The following is a 21,400-nucleotide window of genomic DNA, read 5'->3' on the forward strand; positions in this document are numbered from 1 at the left end:
CTGGCGATGTGGTGGTTATTTTGTTCAGGCACCATGTTAGACACAACCGGGTCCTCGCTCTCTGCATTTTGAAACCGTCGCGGTGAGAAGACACTTAACGTTAGCAACAGTAGCCGGGGAGAGGAGGAGGAGGAGGAGGAGGTGGGCATAACACTATTACAGTGATAATATTTTCACCTAGCAGTGCACTGCTGTTAACTGTGGCACATGTTTAAGGTTATGTGTCTGGTAAGAACACAAATACCGTGTTCTTACTGTACATACTAATGTATGCTATTGCTAACCGGTGGCTTGAGTGATTAGCTTCTTGTGTTGCTAAGCGGCTAATGATGGTTAGCATGCTTGTCAAATTCTGCTTCCTGTAACAAATTGTGTAGTTAACCAACGTCGGTCTTATTTTCTTTTCTTCCACCTTTCACGGACGATGGTCTATTTCGGTAAATTGTTTTTTTTCCCCCGTTTTTATGTGTTCCATCTTGATATTCGTCATGTCTTGTCGGCTTGCTTTATAACGTTACATGCCTGACCAAGTTGGCCTGCACACTTGGGATTGTGCCTACACGAATATTCCTTAGCATGGTGTTTATACCGGCACTCTGTTTCCACCAATTCGTCATTGTTATTTATTTTAAACTGGCAAATGTGTTGTTAACCAGAAATAAAACCCAGAGCTGCGTTTGCTAGGTTATCGTTTCCTTGGATTAGTCACGTCTGCTATGGGCAGTGCATGATGCTACATTCAAGCCTTCCGGGAGGTACGGAAATATAAGAGACGTCCTCAAAATACAATTTTAAGTAGCTTTTTGTTTGTTTGTTTGTTTTTGTCGTGGATCAGTGATGAACCCAGATATTATATTTTTTTCTGAGAAACTCTGCCGTCGCGAACAAGCGCACACTTGTATGGGATTGCAGGGCAGAAATGAATACACGTTAGTTTTGTGAGAATATTTTTTTTGTCATGGCAACTCTGGCTTTTGCTGTCATCGGGGAGGCTGGGCAGGTTTGCAACACTTTTGCATTAAACTATTTGTACTGCACTAACCCAGTTTATACATTAAACTTACATCTGTCTGCTAATTACCTGTAACATTTAAACATGATTACAAATGGCACACAAGAATATGATGCACCTGACTCCAACCCTGGGGACGGTTGCAACATGTTAGATTTTTATTTTTTGGAAAGGCATCAATTTGCCAATGTAGCAGACCACAAGTGACAATGTTGTGTATTTGGTTCACTCACCTTTTATGTAAGACGATGACTTGTGCATGGATTAGAGAAATAAGAGCTGTTGCAACCGTCCGGTGTTGCAACTGTTTCCGGTCTCCCCTCTGGCTTTTAACAGTAAATGTTAACACTAGTTTGTTATGAAGCATGACTGCATAAAATTGGAAAAAAAAAAGATGTGCATAATTTGTCAGCTGCAACGACCAGCGAGTAATTTCAAGTCATGTTTTAAAATGTTATTATTACCGAAAATGTATGGCCATGATACAGTAAAAGTCGTGGTGTGGGAGGGAGTTTAGAGGTGACGTTGATCAATACAGTGTCACATGCCGGTTGCAAATTATCCCTTATATCTCTGCTTAGTGTTTTTTTTTTTTTTTTTAAAGAGAAATGTGACAATTCACGTCATGTTAGCCACCCTGTCACCCTCAAGCCTTTTGGAATTGAGTTTTCCCACAGGTCTGGAATGCAGCGTGCGCCCTCCCTTCAAACTGAGCATGCGCAGAGCATGTTGTAAACAATGAGACTATTCCAGACCGTCTCCAGCTTTGTGTCTATCCAACAGTTTATCTGTACAAAACTAACAACGGTCTCCCATAGCTCCGCGTATATAAAATAAAATGTTCCTCGGTAAGTATAGGGACACATTTGTTAATAGATGTCATCACGTACACTTTGATTTTTATCGGCATCATCACCACTAAGACGTATCAAATTTGTTGCGTTACAGCCTGAAAACCCACCTCGAATGACATACTTGGGCGTGACAGCATGAGAATGAAGCGATTGATACTGTTATAATTTATCCAGTTTTCAATTTATTTGTAATCGTTAATGTTCCAGCCCAAAGTTGTGTGCTTTACTTTATCAGTCTAGATGTTCAACTGAGCAGTTTACCTCTCGCTAGCTTTGCCAGGCACATTCCCCGGCTGCTACATCTGACTTGTTGGTTAGCAAGCTAGCTAGCACATGCTAGTTCCACAATAGTATGGTGGGTTCTGACAGATGTGATGTGTTGGGTATCATGTGGAGGGTCAGTCGCACCTGCTTTATCGCATTATAGGGACCTATATTTGTAAAATACTTAATAGCTGCTGAGCTTATACATGAGATATATGATAGATTTGTGCAACATAATACTTAACACTGAGGGGCAGGGGTGTGCTTGTTTGTAAAATATAATACAGACTGTTTCTACCATGTGTGGCACCTTGTTGGAGTAAAAATAGGATGTGTGTCAGTTATTGTAAATATGCACCTAGAGCAGCTACAAGCTGTTGGATTGTTCACATATGATTCTTGATACTTAGTAGAAATAATAACAGCAATGAAACACCAAAAATAGACTAATACTAAGTATAACATTTCCCTACATGGTGGTTATCTATCAACAAATGCTGGTCGTAATTGCTGAAGTCTATTTTGTGTTGTGTTGTGTTGTGTTGTGTTGTGTTGTAGGGAGCTGAAGCATGGAGGCGGTTCTGAGCAGGCTGAGGGGGCTTAGTGCTGAAGAACTGCGCGAGGAGTTTGCCCGAGCAGACATCAAGTGCGGTCCTATCACAGCAACCACCCGAGCCACCTTTGAGAGGAAGTTAGCCCGAGTCCTGGCCGGACCAGAGAGCAGTGCCACTGAATCGGACAGCAGCTCTTCGGCAGGCGTCTCTGGCAGTGCAGCTTCCATTGCTGCCGATCATGCCAAACCTGTGTCATGTGCCACCTCAGCAGTTGCACCTACCACTTCTGCAACAAGCAGCAAACCCAAGGGTGCCGGTGAAGAGTTGGACTTTGGCTACGGTGTGGGACTTAACCCTCCAGAGGAAGAGGAGATCTCAGTAAAGACAGCCTCAAACAGCTTTGCAGAAGGCAGTAACTCCAAAACGGAAACCCCTTCAAAGTCTGCACAAGTGTCCCCGACCTTTTATTATGGAGTATGTCCACAGTGGGAGGATGTTTTGTCTAGAACTGGTAAGAGAGACTTAGCTTTTCACATGGTGTGGCGTCCTACACATTTCAGCATCAGCCAACATATTATGAGTTTGCAAAAGTTACACACACAGTTCAGGATCACTTGTCAGGTTGTCTTGAATTAGGGAATCGCAGAAAAGAGCTTTAGATAAAAGTACCGGTAAAGCATGACTAGACTTCATTTGTACTTTAAAGCCAGCATCATTTCACACATTCAGAACTTTATTACTAAGAGAGGAAAGTATACAGTGTGTTTATCATCAGTCTAAACTTAATGATCTAGTTAAGGAAATATTTGTCAATATCAAATGAAAGTTGTTGTTATTCACATGGCACATGGTTTGATTTAAACAGTGATAGTTTTCACACCACTTAATTCTTTTTTTTATAGAGGTGAATGCTTTTCTGGGATGCCCTGGTGGCCTTTTGGTTAAGACACATACCATATACTGTAATAAGAATGTCTGAAGGTTTTATTCCAGATGTGGAGCGGTGTTGGTTGGGTTGTCACTCCCATTTTCTCTTTCCCCTTTTTCCATGTCACCTCTCTAATAATAAATACCACAGAAAAAATCTATAAGAACAAATACTTTGTTGATTCCATCTGGTGTAATTACGGGATGGTAACATACATGATGAATATATAGATTCACTTAAAATAAAAAGTGTAAGTAAAAATACCAACAATTTTGCCTAATTGTATCAATTCTTAAGTGTTTCTTATTGTTTCAGTTTAAAAAAAAAAAACCACAACTTTTGTGAGCTCTATTTTCTTTGATAGGTTCAACCAGAGCTTGAAATTTAGGATGTCTCATTGCACCAGGGATAATAAAACAGCACCTTAGACATAAAGATAGATAGTCTGAGATAATTCTGGGACAGTAGAGAGATTACAGATTAAATTATTATGTTTTTGCTTCATGGATTATATATCAGATTATTGTTAGATGTTCAAGTTAAAGGTTCTGTGTGTAAGACTTGGGGGGCATCTTGGGACATTGGTTGTAAAGGCCGGGACAGTTGAAAGTAACATTTGGGACAATTGCAGAACATTGAGGGAGACAGTTAAGCCCTAGCACCTTTGGCTTTATACTGACTCAAGGCTAAAGTCCACTTTAAAAGTTTATCATGTTCCGTGTTTGTGTATTTGTTATTTACTGTGTTTCCAGTTTCTGTATTTGTTTAGTTTGTTTGTTTAGGAGCACTTGCTGCTGCTGTAGTGTGACATCCACATTTGTTTTTTTTTTTTTTTGGATGAAAACGTTACTTGCTTGGTGGTGAGCAGCAAGGCAGCAGGAATGTCTGAATAGATGGACTAGAGTATTGATTTAAATTAATCTTGAGCTACCAAAAAAATCAATGCTGGTAATGTTAACTTGTCAGGGCGGCCTTTTATTACAGCTGCAAAAGCTGTGGCACTTTGTAGACCCTCATCAACATATACTTTACAGGCTGACTGGACAGAAAGGAAAAGAATGCAAAAAAATCATTCAATCACCAGTTAGTGAGCCTCATTAACAAACAGTAATAAATGAAACAAGAAATCCAGGTCATGTAGAAAAATTGAAAATGGTCAAAAAGCTGATTCTTCTGATTTTTCTTTTATCTGCAGAGAGAGCACATGTATACACTGATAAGAAAGATGCCCTTCAAGCTGTTAAGATGATGAAGGGAGCCCGCTTCAAAGCCTTTCCCAACCGCGAGGATGCTGAGAAGTTTGCTAAGGGGATTTGTGACTATTTTCCCTCTCCCAACAAATCTACACCCTGTGTGTCTCCTGTCAAACCAGGCCTGGTCATTAGTAAAGGTAAGTAGATGCAATGTGTGAGACCCTAATGACGTTGTCGAAATGCTGGAGTTTTTAACTTCAGTACAAGATCTTGAAAAATATCTATATTTGATACCATTTTCAACACCATGGGGAAAATCTGAGGGCATACAATTTAAAAAATTCTAACATGACAGGACCAAATTTTCTTTTGGTGGGTTTTTTTTTTTTCGCCCCCCTTTTCTTTTTTCCAGCTTTTTGCTGCATTTAATCTAAGTGCCCTCTTTGAGCTAATCATAGTAGTTTTTAAAATGTCAATGTAATGGTTGTGGGATCCATCATTCCTCCTAGTTTTGACAGGTCAATAATATCTGAAACAAACAGATGCTCCAGGCACACCAGCCTTGAACAATATTTTGAGTTTGTGACAGCAGCGCCCATCCTTCACTTTCTTCTCCCTCTCAAACCAGAAAACATGGAGGTTGATACCATCAACCGGGAGCGGGCCAACAGTTTCAAGAGCCCACGCACCCAGGACCTGACCGCCAAATTGAGGAAAGCTGTGGAGAAGGGTGATGAGGTGGCCTTTAGCGAGCTGGTCTGGAGCAACCCACGCTATCTCATCGGCTCAGGGGATAATCCCACTATTGTGCAGGTGAGGACATAATTTCTTGTTAAAGTCTTTGATTGTGTAGTTATCCTAACTGTCTGAACCAGTTTGCTAAACTGAGCATAAATAAAACCTGCAATCATAATTTAGAGTCAGTGTTGTTTGAGCTTGTCGTAGTAGTGCTGTTGTGGTTTTCAAACTCTGTGGAAAGTCTTTGCTATTAATAGAGATGCATAGTCTTACTGGGAACGTTTTCATTTGTTGATGCATAAATGTCTTTTCCACATCAGTGCCAGCCTTTCAGCTAATGCCTTTGTGAAGCTTGCAGTCGCTAAGATGAAGACTTAATACGACCCGGCGTGTGTGTGTGTGTGTGTGTGTGTGTGTGTGTGTGTGTGTGTGTGTGTGTGTGTGTGTGTGTGTGTGTGTGTAATGAGTCTTGCATATTAGTTTAAAAATGCATGCAGAAATCAGGATTACTTCATTGATTCTTGGGGGAAAATTGGGAAACATCACAGTTGCTCTTGTACTGTATATTTTTTCTTAAATAAGTAAATCAGTCTTAGAAGTTAGTATCTTAAACCTGCAATTTTGATGCTACTTTATTATACATACCAACTATTGCCATTATAAAATAAAATAAATGTGTGATAAATCGCTAACTTTGGCAGGTGAAGTTAAGGTCAGGTAAGGCTGCTTTTCGACAAAATTAAGCATCCTTTCCTGTTGACAGGAGATTAAAGAGGATTACGTCCTGATCCATACAGTTGTTCCACTGTTTTGTCTGGTTAGGAGGGCTGCCGGTACAACGTCATGCACGTGGCAGCCAAGGAGAACCAGGCAGGAATTGCCCAGCTGCTCCTGGACACCTTGGAAAACCCAGAGTTCATGCGCCTCATGTACCCAGACGACCAGAAAGCTATGCTGCAGAAACGTATCCGCTACATTGTAGATCTTTACCTCAATACTCCAGATAAGGCTGTAAGTTCTTTTACCATACTAGCTGAACCAGATTTGACTAGATTCTTTCAAAGAGAAGTTAATTTGCTGTGTTGATATTGTTTGTCTCTGTGTTCCAGGGCTTCGAAACACCACTTCACTTTGCCTGCAAGTTTGGGTGCCCAGAAGTGGTCAATGTCCTGTGCTCGCATCCTGACAGCGATAAGAACTGTAAGAACAAGGATGGCCAGAAGCCTTGTGATGTAAGGAGTTTTATTTTTAACCCCTATTGAATTTAGAAACATGCACACTGAGTAATAGAACCTTCAGCAGAGCCTGGGTTGTCGTTGCTGGGGGTTATTAAACAGAAAATGCTCATATGGGAGCTGTCTAGCACCTACTCAGCCTCGCACGGTGCTGCTGAATACTGGTATGCTGGAAGTAGTTGCTGAGGGAGTTACAGTTATGCTCACTCAGGTTTTGAAGCCGTGACCTTTAAGCTTGCTTTTTAAATCTTTTGGCAACAATCACTCACTGCACATTGAAGGCTAAAATTAGATGAGCATGAGCAAATTCTTTCCCCAGCTAATCCAGCAACAGTTGTACGTTGCCAGCTGTACATACAGTATATCCCCAATTGTTGTTTTTCTTCTTTTCCACAGCTTATTTGTAGCAGAAAAAATAAAACCCAAGAAGTAAGGCAGAAGATAAGTGACTATTTGGAGGGTAAGTACACACATTTCTTAAAAACACACTTTTTGTTTCTAGTCTCCCCTGCTTCCTGAAAGACACAGGCAAGTAGCATCTATAGTAGTGTACCGTCACACAGACAGAGGCCTGATTAAATAGAAGCAGCATGTTACATCCTATGCTTTGAATTTGGTTGTGTGTCAGTGCTGATTTTTCTTTCTTTTTTTTTAATCTGTTTTGTTTGTTATGGTGTTAACCATGTTGGCTAATACAGTGGAAACCGCCCGTAGTGATCACAGTTACAGTGATTAACTGCTTATATGGATCAAAAAGCTTGGGACAGACTCACTACTATATAAATGTTGTTTAAATAATTTGTTTATAGTAATTTATAGTAAGCAATTTAAAAATATGGTAACTATTTTTTTTTTTTTTAACTCCCATAATATTTTGCCTTGTGGTAACTTGTCTTCTTCAGCTGGCTAATTTAGGCCAGGGAAAAAGAAAGTAATTTCTTTCTATCAAAAAACAAATGTGTCCTCAAAGCTTATGGCTGCTAGTGACAGAAACAGAAAACAAATGCGCACAGGGAAAGCACCTGTGGTTGAAGCCACCCTCGTTGAGTGGGTTGATCATGCCAAGTCACGTGGTAATGCAGCCGTTATGAAGCGGATGTACTCTATTTCAAATCAACAGAATTCAACAAATAGCGAAGCTTTTCATTTCATTACTTTATATTAATTTAATGAACACACAAATGACAATTAGATGGTAATATGCATTGGAAATAACTTGACTGGCTGTGGGTAGGGCATGGCAAAATTTCAATATACATCAATATGGAAACGTGAGACTAGATATTGTCTTAGATTTTGGATATTGTAATATTGTTCAAGTGTTCCTTGGTTTTAAAAGCCGCATTACAGTTAAATAATTTTCACAACCAGCCAGACTGCTCCAGATGTTCCATTATTTGTCTTTACCCACTTAGTAATAATATCCACATTACTGATAATTATTAAACAAAAATCTCACTGGGCAAATACTTTGTGAAAGCACAGATAGTCAACCCTACAAGATCATCACAAGATTGAGGTATTAAGTAAAAAAATATGGTGATATTTGATTTTCTCCATATGCCTCAGCCCTAGCTGTGGGTACTGTTGAATAAATGACTCACAATTTTGTATTGCAGATCTCTTTAATCTCTTTCTCTCTTCTCTGATTGCATGTTTTCATTCAGTGTGAAAAAAAATAATGTAGATAAATCTAAAAAATTGAAAAAACAGAAAAAACTCTGTATATTATTACCCACTGTCCGGTGCACAGACTGACAGCACCATATGCAACAAATGTTTGACAGCACACTGAATTTGATTGATTGATAGATACATGCAGCCATTGTACTGTGTTGCTGTGAATAACCGTCATGTCCATCGAATATGTTATGTTAAACATTAAATTGTCTTTTGACTCACAGACCGCTGCTTTATCCCTTTGCTGAGGGCAACAGACAACACCTCTCAGCCCATCATTGGTGATCTGTGGTCACCTGAATCCTCGGAGAGTCTCTCGCTGATCCAGCGGCATACTAGGAGCCCCATGGATCCCGTGATGACTGTCACGGCCTTTGCTGGCCCGCTGAGCCCTTCTAAAGCAAGTTCTTCACCTGTTTACATATCTGTATTTACTCAAGTCCATCACCGCATCATTAAAAACATTTAGTGACCAGCACATATCGTCCTCTCCTGTAGGCGGATGATTTTCGACGGTCCTGGAAGACGCCGCCCAGAGACAAGGCGGAGCTGTTCCACCACATTCTTAAGTCTGATCCTGACCGTGGGGCAGAGAGAGTGGGCAGGTATGTCCAAAACCTTACTGTCTATGTTGTCTTTATAACTTTATGCATTATTCTCAAAGATATTCTGAGATTGTTGACGGATGATACTTCTGGGATCATTGCTATCGACCATGCTGCATAAAGACTATACACCAGAGGAAGTACTTTTGCACTAGCAGAATAAACACGCCTTTGGGGATTATAGACATGTTGGACCATGTTCTACACACCCTGGGTTCAAACGTGGTTCATCCTTTGTTAAATGTCACCATCACTCTGTCTCTCATGTACATTTTAGTCAACCTCGATTGATGTAAATGGGGTGGACAGAATAATAGAAACACCTGTCTGTGTTGCGCAGTACAATTCAGCAGCAACACAAACTGCAAATTGTATGTAGACCTTGGCTTGGAAGCATCACATTAGTACTTGAACTGGCTCAGAAGCTCCTGAATTTGTCGTTAGATTTGTACGTGTAATAAACTAAATGATAAGCCATCCATTATCTACAGAGACCTGGCTCATGAGATGGGCCACCCATGGGCTGAGTACTGGGACTTTCTGGACAGTTTTGTGGATCTGTCTTCTACTGAGGGGCTCCGCAAGCTGGACGAGTACCTCAGCAAGAGGGATTTCAGCCCACGGGTTCATGAAGAGGCTGGGGAGAATGAGACCAGCAACAGGTTCAAAACCCCCTCTCCAGGTACCTTTTAAAATGCTGAAACAAGAAATGTGCTGCACACGTTGCAAATCATCCTCTCTGATCGAATCTGTTAATTGGCATTGTAGTGTTATCACTGTTCTCAGATACAGCCTCTCATATGAGACGATGGAAATGGAAAGGATTTTGCAAAGCTGCATAATCAAAGCTCCCTCAAAGAATTATATGATAGAATTACACTGTAATAATGAATACTTCTAAGGCTGCTTTGTTCATTCATCATTCCCCATTGCAGGCAAGCCCAAAAAGTTCTGCAACTCCATCTCTGTTGGTGCCTTCCTGGACGAGGGTGATGACATCAGCCTGGAGGAGATGAAAAACCGGCAGAACGCAGCACTCACCAGCATCACATCCTCTGCTGCATCCAAGGACTGCCTAAAGGGAGCAGTGGGTGGCCGTGAGTTCCACATTCTGCCCATCGCATTGCACCACCGCGGAGCCGACCTGATCGAGACAGCGGCCGAGCAGGACCTGCTGTGCTGCTGCGATGACGGCCTCCTGTCGCCTGGCGTCGTCTGCAAAAATGGGGTGTGCTCCTCCTCCAGAGATAGGACTCACAATGGAGACAAGGTGACTCCTCGCACCTCCCCGTCCTCCTCCTGCCTGCTGTCGCCCATCTCCAACCTCATGGTGGAGTTTGAGCGCATGTCGCTGCAAGAGCCGCTGGACAGCCCCACCAGCTGCAGAGAGCGGAGGAGCAGTGGCGGGAGCCGGCACAGGGAAGTCCGGGACTCCTACAGCTCCTCCTCAGCCACAGACCTCAGCTGCGGGCTGAACCGCCTGACTCTTAGTCACGGCAGTCAGGACGGTGAGGGCATGGAGGGGCCAGGCTGGAAAACAGAGGGAGGAGAAACAGAGGAGAGGCGCAGCAGTGGCAGCTCAGAGGAGTACTTTGAAGCAGAGGAGAGTCTGGAGGTGCTGGGCAGGACTGGGGGGTCAGCATCAGGGGGGCGCAATTTCTGTGCTAGGTCCAAGTCATGGGACCATGGGGGGAGGGACCTGAGCAGCTCAGGATCTTCTGGGTCCTCTTATAAGTCCTTAGATAACTCCAATGAGTTCCTACCCAGGACCCCACCGCACATTAGAAGAGGACTTTTTATTGACGGGTGAGTCACTTAAGTTTCTCTGCAGAGGGTGCTGTTAAATGTTGAAGGAATTTATATCTACTCAAATAATAAAATGTCCTTGATAATGTTTAACAAGATGATTTTGGACTTGATATTCTAATTAGAAATAAGTAGCGAATCCTGTCTAATAGTTTTGGGGCACTATAGTCTCTTATTCCAGGCCAGATAAGCTCCAGTTTGCCTGCCTTATGGGAAATGTGACAGGCAGCCAGTTACAAATGTTTAATGATCCCTAACTTTTAAGGTACAATGACAAAATACATGATAATAATAGAGTGGTTTAATTGTCTGTGTTCTTACAGGGATTTACCAACCAAGTTGGACAGAGAGGTCTTTTTAGCAATAGAAGGCTTAGACGTCGATCCCCAAAAATTTCCCAGCATACACAAGTGGAAGAGCACAATGAAGTCGTACTCCATGTCTGATATGCAGAGGTTAGTGAGCATGGCATTTGATTGCAATGCGTATTATTTGTCTTCTGATTTTACAGTGTGTTGATGATTCTGCCTGGGCCTCAAAAGTGAGGTTTTTGGTCTCAGTGGCTAGTTAAATGAGATTATCAGATTACAGGCTAAATACTGTAATAAATATTTATTGTGTTGGGAAACAGTTTGATTTCAGGGGTCATTTTGTCAAAGAAGTGCATGGCCTCTCTCAGACCATGATTTCATTGACTAGATTTAGGTGTCAATAGTCCAGAAACTGGCATGTTAAATATACCGTATGGTATAGGCACACCTGTCATGTCTCTTAAATATTAATGGGTCATTATATAATCAAAAGCATTGCAAAACCAGACTGAAAGTTAGGGAACATAAAGGCCAATTTTTACAGTCTGGCTCCTCTGAGGTTGTTCATACAGTCGCCCTAGTAAACGTCCTAGTAAAACAGGTGGACGATACTGACAGCCCAATATTTGATTCGTCTATGAAAAGACAGCGCTGACAGTCCTCAAATTGACAAAAACGAAAATCGCATTTTGACAAATGAGGAGTAGGCATGGTTGGTACAGCAGAAATTTAGCACAGAGGTCTGGTGCAGAGAGGGCTTTACAGCTTTTGCAGTGGACACGTTGTACGATTACAGTCACAAGACATTTTTGGGAATTAGTAGTGAGGGGAAATGCCAGGGGGTGGAGTGTTCTGTTCCAGACGATAAACCTGAAAAGACAAAACAATTATGACATCTTGTGCTCTTTAGGTGGAGTTTCAGGTGTGTGTAGATGAAATCAACTGTTCTATCTCTTAGTAAAAAAAAATTCCTGCACACTGTCAAAAGGGGTAGAAGAAGAATCTGTTTCATGTGTGAAAGGTGACACAATGTGCCAAAAAACGTTTCAGTCATATGGCATAGAAATGTGTGTGGTGTTTCAGCGTGGGCGTTTTTTACTAACAGAGGGCAGAGTGCATAAATTTGAGCACCAGGTGCAGTAATTGTTCAGTCCCTGGTGTTGCTTAACAACCCCATGCAGCGAGGTTGTGGTTATTCTGTAATTAAACCTTTCAGTATTATTAGCAAAGGAGCAAACTGATAAAAGCAGCCACTGACTGGTGTTGATTTGTATCATCCAGCTGGCCCAGCCCTGCGGTGGTAAAACCACGACTCAGGATGCAGCATCAGACTCCCGGGTCCCCGGTCAGCGGCCTGATGTCTCCCACCGGTCGCTTCAGTCCCGCCCGGCACGCCGCCTCGCCAGACTTCAGCCCCAGCCGTTACAGCCCTGCCAATGCTAGCTACATCCAGCGCATCCGCCTCAAGCACTTGAACGAGCCACCAATCTAACTGCCCGCCCACCCCCCTTTCCCACCACTACGGCCATACCCTCTCCAAGCCCTAACCCCGCCCTCCCCCTTTTTCACTACAAACCCAGCTGCACCAAGGTGGCTACACCAGAGCTCAGAAACCACATACCTAACAGAAATATGCACAAGTGTCTGGAAGATTTGTATTAATGACGTATGGTACTACTCCTATGTAATACAGGAATTCTCATCACGTTGGGTTGTGATGTACACTCAAGACTTTAAAAAGGAAAAAAAGAAACCTTGCTAATTTATGTACTGTATGGGTGTGGACCATGTTGAATTGACGGTAATGTTATTTGTGGCAAGTGTGAAGCACCTGTATCATAGCCTGAGTCAACTTTTTTGAATATCGTGAGCCGCACTCCCCAAAGTTAGTTCATCACTAAAACCTTAGTGTGGAATCCTCAACAGGATCCTGTCACTGAGGGATGTTCTTAAAAAAAGTAAAATGTCAATATTTTAAAAGTTATTTTTTGTATGTTGGTCAGTAGCACAAAAATTAAATGTTTTTATTAATGGTGTTAAAACCGACTGCCATTTCCTATGTTTTCCTCAGTTCAGGAATTGCCTTAATTTTCTGAAGTGATGGACCAGCTCTGTCAGTTTGGACACACTCTTTCTCTAGCTCATACGTGTAATATCTGGAAAATGGCGACCTCACTGGCTGCGTCAGTCACAGATGATTATGGCAAACATGGGAAAAACTGATTCGATTGAGATCTTCCATGTTTTTATTTTGTTCCTAAATAAATGCATACATTTTCATCTTTTCTTGGTGGTTCCTGGACATGTCTTGACTTTTCCTTTCTGCCACTACTGGCGGCCTTAGACTGTGCAATTTTTTTATTTTTTTCTCTGAAAAATCTTTCTTTCATAAGCATCTCCCACAGTGTGAGTTTGAATGACAAAACACGCCCATCAGTAAAGTGTAATTTCAGATCAGTCTCTGGGCTAAACCTTAAAATTACCTAGTCTGAGACCACCTTTAAGCTGTACTAAGCGATGAACCACTAGGGGGCAGAAAGACAACAAAACTAACTCAACAGCAGCAGAATCCTGATGTATTTATTAGCTTATGTTAACAAAAATCTGCTTTATGCTTACAAAGAACCCAACAGATTACCTAAGAGCCTCTGGATGTCAATTCCCAGTGGGATCGGCAGTACGTTACCCTTTTCACATCACAAAACATAGTTTGATTCAGTGTTTATTTCAAAACTAGCGCTTAGTATAGCTTTAACACCCAAAGTTATGTCATGAATCTGATGGTTTAAATTGGCTTACAGCAATTCACATACACGTGACAGGTTTTTTGCAGTTTTCCAAAACATGTAAGTCAAATGATGGAATGTGAATGTACTGAAAACCTGCTGTATCCAAACTATTTGTAATTTAGGGATTAATTCACTGCTGTGTGAGGGCTTATCAGCTACGTCTAGGACAAACAAGCCAATCATTTTAAATATTCAGATTGCCACTCTACTTTGGTTGAGAGGAACAAGTGTTCTGAATGTACATTTTTTTGTGAACTAAACCTTTATCTGGAGAGCACAAACTACTTCACTGAGAAGATTGTTTTGTCATCGTTGTGCTCTCAGGTGACATCAGATCTAATTCTGGTTTCTGAATGTTTATGAATGTGGAACTTTGCAAAAATGCACCTAAAAAACTTAAAACATGCTTCTTGTGCTTTTAGCATTCTGTGCTTTATTAAAAAAAATTAACATTAAACATGGTGAATTCTTTCTGTATGTCTAGACCTCATTTGCTTTCAACTAATCAATAAAACATCCCTCCTACTTTACTGCCAAAGTGTCTGTGCTTTTGTTGGAAGTATTTCAGGAAAGAAATGTGACTTGAACTGAGGCATTCATTATTTTATTTACTACAACTTCACCATACAACACAGTAATCCTCACACTTTAGCATCCTGTAAGGACAGATGTAAAGCTAAGCGCATAATCTGCATTTACAACAGCTATACAAATGCAACCTCCATTTTGGTTTAAAAATCAGTCACTTCTGTAGAAATCCTCAGGTACATTCAGTAACAGCTGTTGATCACTCCTGCTGGCGTTCTATGGCACAGAAGTAATCACAACCACAGAGTCTCTTAATACATCATGGGAGTTCAATTACAAAATAATAACATTAAAAGTAATTTTCAAGACACTTAAGGAGAAAACTGAGCTTTGACCCTGCAACCAACCGTCTGGGCATCAGAGTCCCAGAAACCTGCTGTGTTTTGGGCCCGTCAGGTCCGTGTTAGTTTGTCCGGGGGCATGAATCCTGCGTCTCCCAGAGTTCTAAGAGCCACCCTGCCGCTAGGGCGGATGGTGAGCCACGTGATGCTGCCGTTGTTCAAGCCCATACGTAACCAGCCCTCTGGAGGAAACTGCAGAGCCCTTGAAGAACAAAAGACAGGAGCATCTGAGTACTGCAGCTGCTGTTTTTACACGGCACTTATTTCATTTGTGTGTGTCCTGTAAGTAGTCATTTAGTCATTTGGAGGATATCTAACCCTTGTTTCACCCTAACTAGATGTATTCAATGTCCCTTTAAATGAAGAAATGCACATGGCTAAAATATTTATATTAAACAGGAATTTTCTTTTAACAATTCCATTAAGAGCGCAATGACACAAGTGAAGCACATATTCAATCAAAATAAATCTTATGAAAAAACATCTGCAGCATAATTTTTTAACACAATGGTTAGCAAAGCAAGAAGACCAACACTCTGGCCTCAGCTGAGCTGCGCCCACCGAGACCGCCGGCGTCACAAACCTGCAGACAAAATAACGGATGACATTGGCATGACACACGATGATCTCGTAGCTGTCCTCCTTCTGCTTGGGGTCAGCCCGGTGGATGTAGCGGCGAAAGGCTGCCTCAATGCGAGCTCCATCTTCGTGGTACTGCTGGAGGACGGTAGAGAGGTTGAAAGCCACCTTTGTCACATGGAAGGGTTCTGTCTGAACCCCTCAGTCACTACAGAGTCAATGCATGACGCTGCTGTGCATTGTGGGGAATGTATGAAGAGTTTCATTCCAAAATGAGGCCAACTAAATGGAAAACGTTGCTTCTACTAAAGGCTAAAACTTAAGATGTTTACATGATGAAAACCAAAATCTACCTGCATGGCTCCATATCATTGGGATAAGTTTCTGTAATTGGGTAAACTGAACCTTACAGGAACAGTGTGTAAGATTTAGGGGAATTTAGTGGTATCTAGCAGTAAGGAATGCAGACTGCAACCAGCTGAAACTTTTCCAGGTCGTCTCAAGCCGTTAAACACACCAAAAGCAGTTTCATGTTACAAACCAGTTTCTCTTTCACTGTTTGGCGTGTTGCAGAAAGGATGCTAGACAAGCACCTGCTAACGTGTGCTAACCTTATGTCTGATACAGAAATTCAGGGGTTTACCATGAGCCAAACTGTCGGCAGAGGTCTCCTCCTCTCCAAAACAAATGAACCAGGGGATTTAAACACTGAAACAAACCTGATGTAGATTTAACAGCTTATTCTAGGTTAAAAAAAAAACAAAAAAACACAACAACTCTTTTTTTTACCAGTGATACCAGTGAAAACTTGTGATACCAGTGAAAACATACCTATTTCATTATATTCCCTTCAGGCAATATGTCCCCTATGTCCTACACACTGAACCTTTAAGTAAATCAATAATAAAATACCGTTAACAAACAAGTTATTTAGCAACTGATTATGTAACAATGGCAAATTGTCCACTTAAATAAGAATACTATGATAAAAAAGATTGTTCCTCAGCTGCTCGACTCCTTTAACATTGGCATTTTGGAATTTAACTTTTCCTATGACCCATTCCTGTAGCAATGCACTGATGTATTGGCTGATTGTTTTTTTTTGCAGATGTAGGTCTTAACAAGCACTTGACAGGACACCAGCACAGACATGTAAGGGCAGCAAAAATTTACCTAAACAAAGATATGCCAATACAGAAAATAAGGCCTACAGCCCGCTCTGAAGGTAGAGAGGGCGTAGCTTCTCTCACCACAGCGTCAGGCTTCCAGTGGGTGACAGGTGGAACTGGCTCAATAGGTGCACCCTCTCTCAGCAGGTCACAGCTCACCAGCTCCACTCCTAGACCCGTATGACATTAAGGGGCAAGGAAGAATGTTAATATACTTGTGAGGTGTTCAGCATTTCTGCACCAGCTGTAAGTTGTGCTGTGGTTGCTATACAGGAAAATAACAGGATGCAACAATGATAAACAGGATACAAATAGCCAGAATTACATATTTACATATAAGGGGTCAAACACAGACTTGCTGAAATGGCATACTGCTGGCCAAAATTAAATGGTAAATAATTTTTGTACAACCCCAATTGCCCAGTTCGAAAAAGTTGGGTCGCTGTGTGACACATGAATGAAAATAGAATGCAAAGATTTTCAATTCCTTTTTTGGCCGATATTCAATTGAATACAGTACAAAGAAAAGATAATTAATATTCAAATGGACAAACTTACACTCATTGTTCATTTCATGCCTGCAACAAGTTCAAAGACAATTGGGACAGGGGCATGTTTACCACTGTGTTACATCACCTTTTCTTTTAACAACACTCAGTAAGTGTTTGGGAACTGAGGACACTATTTGCCGAAGTTGTGAAAGTGAATTTCTTTTCCATTCCTGCCTGATTATGCATGACACATTTTCAAGGGGAGACAGGTCTGGACCAAGCAGCAACCTCCAGGGCTGAAAAATTTAACCAACACAAGCATGCCAAAAACTGCAGTTCTTTGAAAGGCCACATGGGACTGGCTCCAGAAGCCAGTCAATCCCCATAGAACCCCATGTTCAAATGCTGACCATTACAGCAGAAATAAAATGCTTACAGTGTGGAACAAACAACAGTTTTGGTCTCTGGAGCTAATCTCTTTCTTTGTGACGACTGTACGGGGGTGAATTTTTTTTTTTAGACCTCATCATTTAGACTTAAGTAACACATCATTAAGAATGGGCTGCTTTGAGTGACAGGCGTTCTGCTGATATTGTCCTTAACTTCTCCTGCATTCAATATTGGGGGGGTTTTTTGGACAGTTTTTCAGTTTCACAGTCCTTTGTTGTCCCTGTCTCAACTTTTTTGAAATGTGTTGCAGGCATCAAATTCAGAGTGAATGTGTATTTACAAAACAAAGTTTATCAGTTTGAACATTGAATATCTTGTCTTTGTACTGTTTTTAATTGAATATAGGTCAGAAAGGATTTGCTGATCATAGCATTCTGTTTTTTTAATTTACATTTTACACACAGTCCCAGCTTTTTTTGAAATCAGGGTTATATTTTGGAAGCAATGTTATGTTTACAAAATCTATCAAATAAATCCCATAATTTTGCACCAAATATCACAATCAGCTCAAAAGACCAAAATCATTACTTATACACTGGGTACACACTGGAGTTGAAAAGCAACATTAACCAGGACATTAAACCTTAATTTGGGGCGTTTTTCTCTTGATATCAATGTTCATATTAAATGTATCCTACGAAATCTTAGAACCTCAAAGTGCTTAGAGCAATAAAAATAAACTTGACTATTCCATCCATAAAAAATGATCAAAGTGCAGCTCTGAAAGGCAGTGCGGCATCTATCAACTACCTGAGAGGTGTTTGCTGATGATATTTGCCGTCTCTGTGGCCCTGGCCATGCTGGAGTGGATCAGAACATCATACTTTAGCCCCAACTCTGCCAACCGTTTGCCCGTGAACTCAGCCTGCTCACGACCTGGAAATTGAGACACAACAGTAGTTTTAACACAAAGTTGGTCTGTCAAGAAACAGTCAGGGAACATTTGGGTAGGACAGCGAGTATGCAAGCAGAGATTGTTGTTGCTGTCATGGTGGTACAGTACATGCATCCTGTTACATTATCAGAGACTGATCAGCAAACACTGAAGATAGTGCCAAGCATCAATGTGTACTTGTGACCCTCTGCTGACTGCAATTACTCTCTAGCACTTCTATCAAGGTCACTAAGGGGGACATAGGGACCTAATGGAGTGAGGGTCCTCTCCTTGTCACTGATCCCGCTTAGGTTGTACTGAGAGTGTCTGATGAGGAGAATGTTGCGTGTTGCTTTTGGTTTGCCGTTGTCCTGCTCAGAGCTGGGGTCTTCAGTTGCGTTTTCTTCTTTCTTTACTTTCTTCTTTCCATTAGTCAGTGCAGATGGATCTCTCCTAGACAGAGATAAGACCAGGTGATCTTGAGATTAGATGTGGCTTTGTCTGACATGGTTAACCTGAGGGATGGAAATCTGGGTTACCATAACTGTGATTTAAGCTGATGAGTATATGATACTTTCATGTATTTCGCTTTGAAGAAAACCCAGGCCAAACACTATTTTAAAAAGTAGTTGTTTCTAGCTGACTGGTCCGGGGGCAACATAGTAGCTCGAGGAATAAGGATCATGACATCTCACAAATGCTTAAGGTCCATCCTTATATTCGGTACAAACCGAAAACCTCAATTCACTTTAGCAAGATATTAAAATTCAGTCCAATATGTACTTTCACCATTATCAAACCAAATTCCACAGTAGTGGATTGAAGTATATTCGATAGAGATATGGCGTGGCGTTCAATTCATACAGAAACGGAAGGGTAAAATGTCAAAACAGTCAAGGTATAGATCGTGTAGAAACACGTACTTATCCCAGTTGAAGTCCCAGGCGTGTCCACTCGGGGTTGGTGTGTGGCTGGCAGGTGTCCACGCCGGCTGCGCAGCTTGAAGAGCCGTGTATCTGGACCACCGACCGGCCACCTCTCCGCGCTGCTCACCGAAGTATCCGCGGGAGTCAGCGGCGGCAGCCGCCAACACTACGACGGCAGAGCCTCCGGCGAACCCACAAATAAGTTTTAAAGTTTTCCTGTAAGACATCCTGTGAGCCACTGAGGAAGAAAACTGTGGCTAGCTAATTAGCTCAGCTTATCTGGTTTACCGTTACCAGGCTGTAACGCTATCCCTCCTCACAAACCTGTGATTTTCTTCCGCTTAATGGCGTTTGACGGTTAATTCCAACTCCAGAAAGGGAAAAACAAAATACGCTTTCTGTATCGGGCGGCGGTTCTTAGCTAGAAACTAAAAATACTGTCGGCACATAACGAAACAGCAAGCTAATCTGAGCGGTTTCCTTAAAACATTACGGTGGCCCGACCTTTCTTCTTCGTGGATATTTTACGGTAGCTGTCATCCTCAGCGTTGCAATACTGCCATCTCCTGGAGTGAGTTAACTCCTACAGTTTATTCATTACCCCCAACAGAAATGAGAGAATCAAAAGACAAAATGACAGATGCGTTTTGGCCTAAGCCTTCTTCAGTGTATCAAAAAGTCTTTTGCCGAAACGCGTCTGACATTTTGTTTGGCCGTGTGTTGCCCTATTAAAGCATAGATTTTGACTCCAGTCTTTTGTGAGTGCTGTTGCCTACCAGTTTCTTATGAACAGACTAAAGCCACTGCGATACAGCATGAAAGTCAGAGCATCTAACAAGTGGCCTTGCTAGATGCTCTGACACCCCACCCTTGGGCAGCCCCAGGGGGTGAAGAAAACTCCTCCACTGACCCAAAGCAACCACATAAAACACCTTTAAAGCAATCTAACCCACTGGATTTATTAACAAGCCCTACAAACAACACAATAAAATTCTAGTCTGAGAGGCAGCAGGACCAGCAGGACCCCACACCAGAGGCTTCTCTCCTGCTGCTGGCACAGACTGTCTTAAGCACTTCCTTCATGCCAGGTGCAGTGCACCTCGTTAGGCAATGCAGTACCCCTGGGCAGATCTACAGTAGACAGAAAAGGACAACAGCATAGAACACATACTGTGACATCGTATCATCAGCATACATTTGGCAGCAGACCCCAGGGCAAGTAAAGTACAAGATATTCAGTGAACAAGCCATTCTAAAATAACATTTCATTTTTATTACCTTGATTATATGTTTAAATCCTACAACAAATTAATATTTTAGTGCTTTTACTTCAAAATTTGTCTAATTTTTATTTAATGTGTTACTTGATCATTTGAAAAGCAATAAGTCATGCTGTGTTACCTTGAATTCATCAAGAAAACTTTGTTTTTGTCACATAGCTCCATGGAGGACACTCAACATACTGATACTTTGATAGTGGATTTTGGACCATATTTAACAACAGCAAAAAAAATTTCAAAGCATCATTCAACTCATGCAGTATGATCCAGGTGAACTGAAATTGAAACTTATCAATGCTCTCTTCAAAGCCAGAGTACAGTCTGAAGGGGTTTTTTTGGCAAAAATGCATGTGTTTGGGAGGTACCAAGCATTAAGACTGAATAAATGAGACATGGAGACTGTACAAGTTGTATGAGGGTTTGTAAATTGATGGTTTTTATAGTTGTTAGTTAAATATGATTCTCAGTCTATCAATAAATCAACATATTTGCTGTGCTCCATGGAGGCTTGTGCAAAATAAAAAATTCAAAATGACTTGGCATGACGTACTGATACACAGACGCTCATTTAGAGCCTTTCTTTAAAAAGTCTTCCTTTAAAGAAAACATGTACAGTTTATTGCAACTGAGCACTGATTCACATGTTTTGGCAGGATTTTAGCAAAGACGGGTCAAATGAGACTTTACTGAGCACATGGGTGCAGATCCCGGGGAGGACATGTCCCCCCCAATT

At 41.5% G+C, this 21,400-nt stretch overlaps 2 protein-coding genes across 6 annotated transcripts; one reads left to right on the forward strand and one right to left on the reverse strand.

Annotated features, from left to right (window-relative positions):
* Positions 1-76: 76 nt before the first annotated feature.
* Positions 77-14,499, forward strand: ankle2 (ankyrin repeat and LEM domain containing 2). 2 transcript variants are annotated; one of them, XM_049578089.1, is made up of 13 exons: positions 77-141; positions 2,689-3,195; positions 4,808-5,002; positions 5,434-5,618; positions 6,366-6,554; positions 6,653-6,775; positions 7,175-7,238; positions 8,683-8,858; positions 8,957-9,063; positions 9,555-9,745; positions 9,999-10,869; positions 11,193-11,324; positions 12,462-14,499. In XM_049578089.1, exons 2-13 carry the CDS (start codon positions 2,700-2,702, stop codon positions 12,670-12,672), a joined length of 2,940 nt encoding a protein of 979 aa, XP_049434046.1. In that variant the 5' UTR covers positions 77-141; positions 2,689-2,699; the 3' UTR covers positions 12,673-14,499. The 2 variants fall into 2 exon arrangements, with proteins under 2 accessions (XP_049434046.1, XP_049434044.1); XM_049578087.1 differs by lacking the exon at positions 77-141 and adding an exon at positions 1,737-1,860.
* Positions 14,500-14,557: 58 nt separating this feature from the next.
* On the reverse strand, positions 14,558-19,915 carry pgam5 (PGAM family member 5, serine/threonine protein phosphatase, mitochondrial). Of its 4 annotated transcripts, none has more exons than XM_049578093.1 (6): positions 19,385-19,915; positions 18,730-18,914; positions 18,338-18,463; positions 16,728-16,816; positions 15,482-15,612; positions 14,558-15,100 (listed from the first exon to the last, which is right to left on the reverse strand). In XM_049578093.1, exons 1-6 carry the CDS (start codon positions 19,612-19,614, stop codon positions 14,950-14,952), a joined length of 912 nt encoding a protein of 303 aa, XP_049434050.1. In that variant the 5' UTR covers positions 19,615-19,915; the 3' UTR covers positions 14,558-14,949. The 4 variants fall into 4 exon arrangements, with proteins under 4 accessions (XP_049434050.1, XP_049434049.1, XP_049434048.1 ...); XM_049578092.1 differs by having other exon boundaries at positions 15,482-15,615; XM_049578091.1 differs by having other exon boundaries at positions 16,728-16,820; positions 18,336-18,463.
* Between the last annotated feature and the right edge of the window lie 1,485 nt (positions 19,916-21,400).

This window comes from Epinephelus fuscoguttatus, linkage group LG6, assembly GCF_011397635.1.
Source record: "Epinephelus fuscoguttatus linkage group LG6, E.fuscoguttatus.final_Chr_v1".
Lineage (NCBI taxonomy): Eukaryota > Metazoa > Chordata > Actinopteri > Perciformes > Serranidae > Epinephelus > Epinephelus fuscoguttatus.

Excerpts from the sequence above, each read along its gene's own strand:
- ankle2 (XM_049578089.1), top strand. The coding sequence starts at position 2,700 with ATGGAGGCGGTTCTGAGCAGGCTGAGGGGGCTTAGTGCTGAAGAACTG. Across the intron at positions 5,003-5,433 it reads AGGCCTGGTCATTAGTAAAG|AAAACATGGAGGTTGATACC; the intron begins GTAAGTAGATGC and ends CTCTCAAACCAG. Across the intron at positions 5,619-6,365 it reads ATAATCCCACTATTGTGCAG|GAGGGCTGCCGGTACAACGT; the intron begins GTGAGGACATAA and ends TTGTCTGGTTAG.
- pgam5 (XM_049578090.1), bottom strand. The coding sequence starts at position 19,614 with ATGTCTTACAGGAAAACTTTAAAACTTATTTGTGGGTTCGCCGGAGGC. Across the intron at positions 18,915-19,384 it reads TGGGACTTCAACTGGGATAA|GAGAGATCCATCTGCACTGA; the intron begins GTACGTGTTTCT and ends ATCTCTGTCTAG. Across the intron at positions 18,464-18,729 it reads GAGGACCCTCACTCCATTAG|GTCGTGAGCAGGCTGAGTTC; the intron begins GTCCCTATGTCC and ends CTCAATTTCCAG.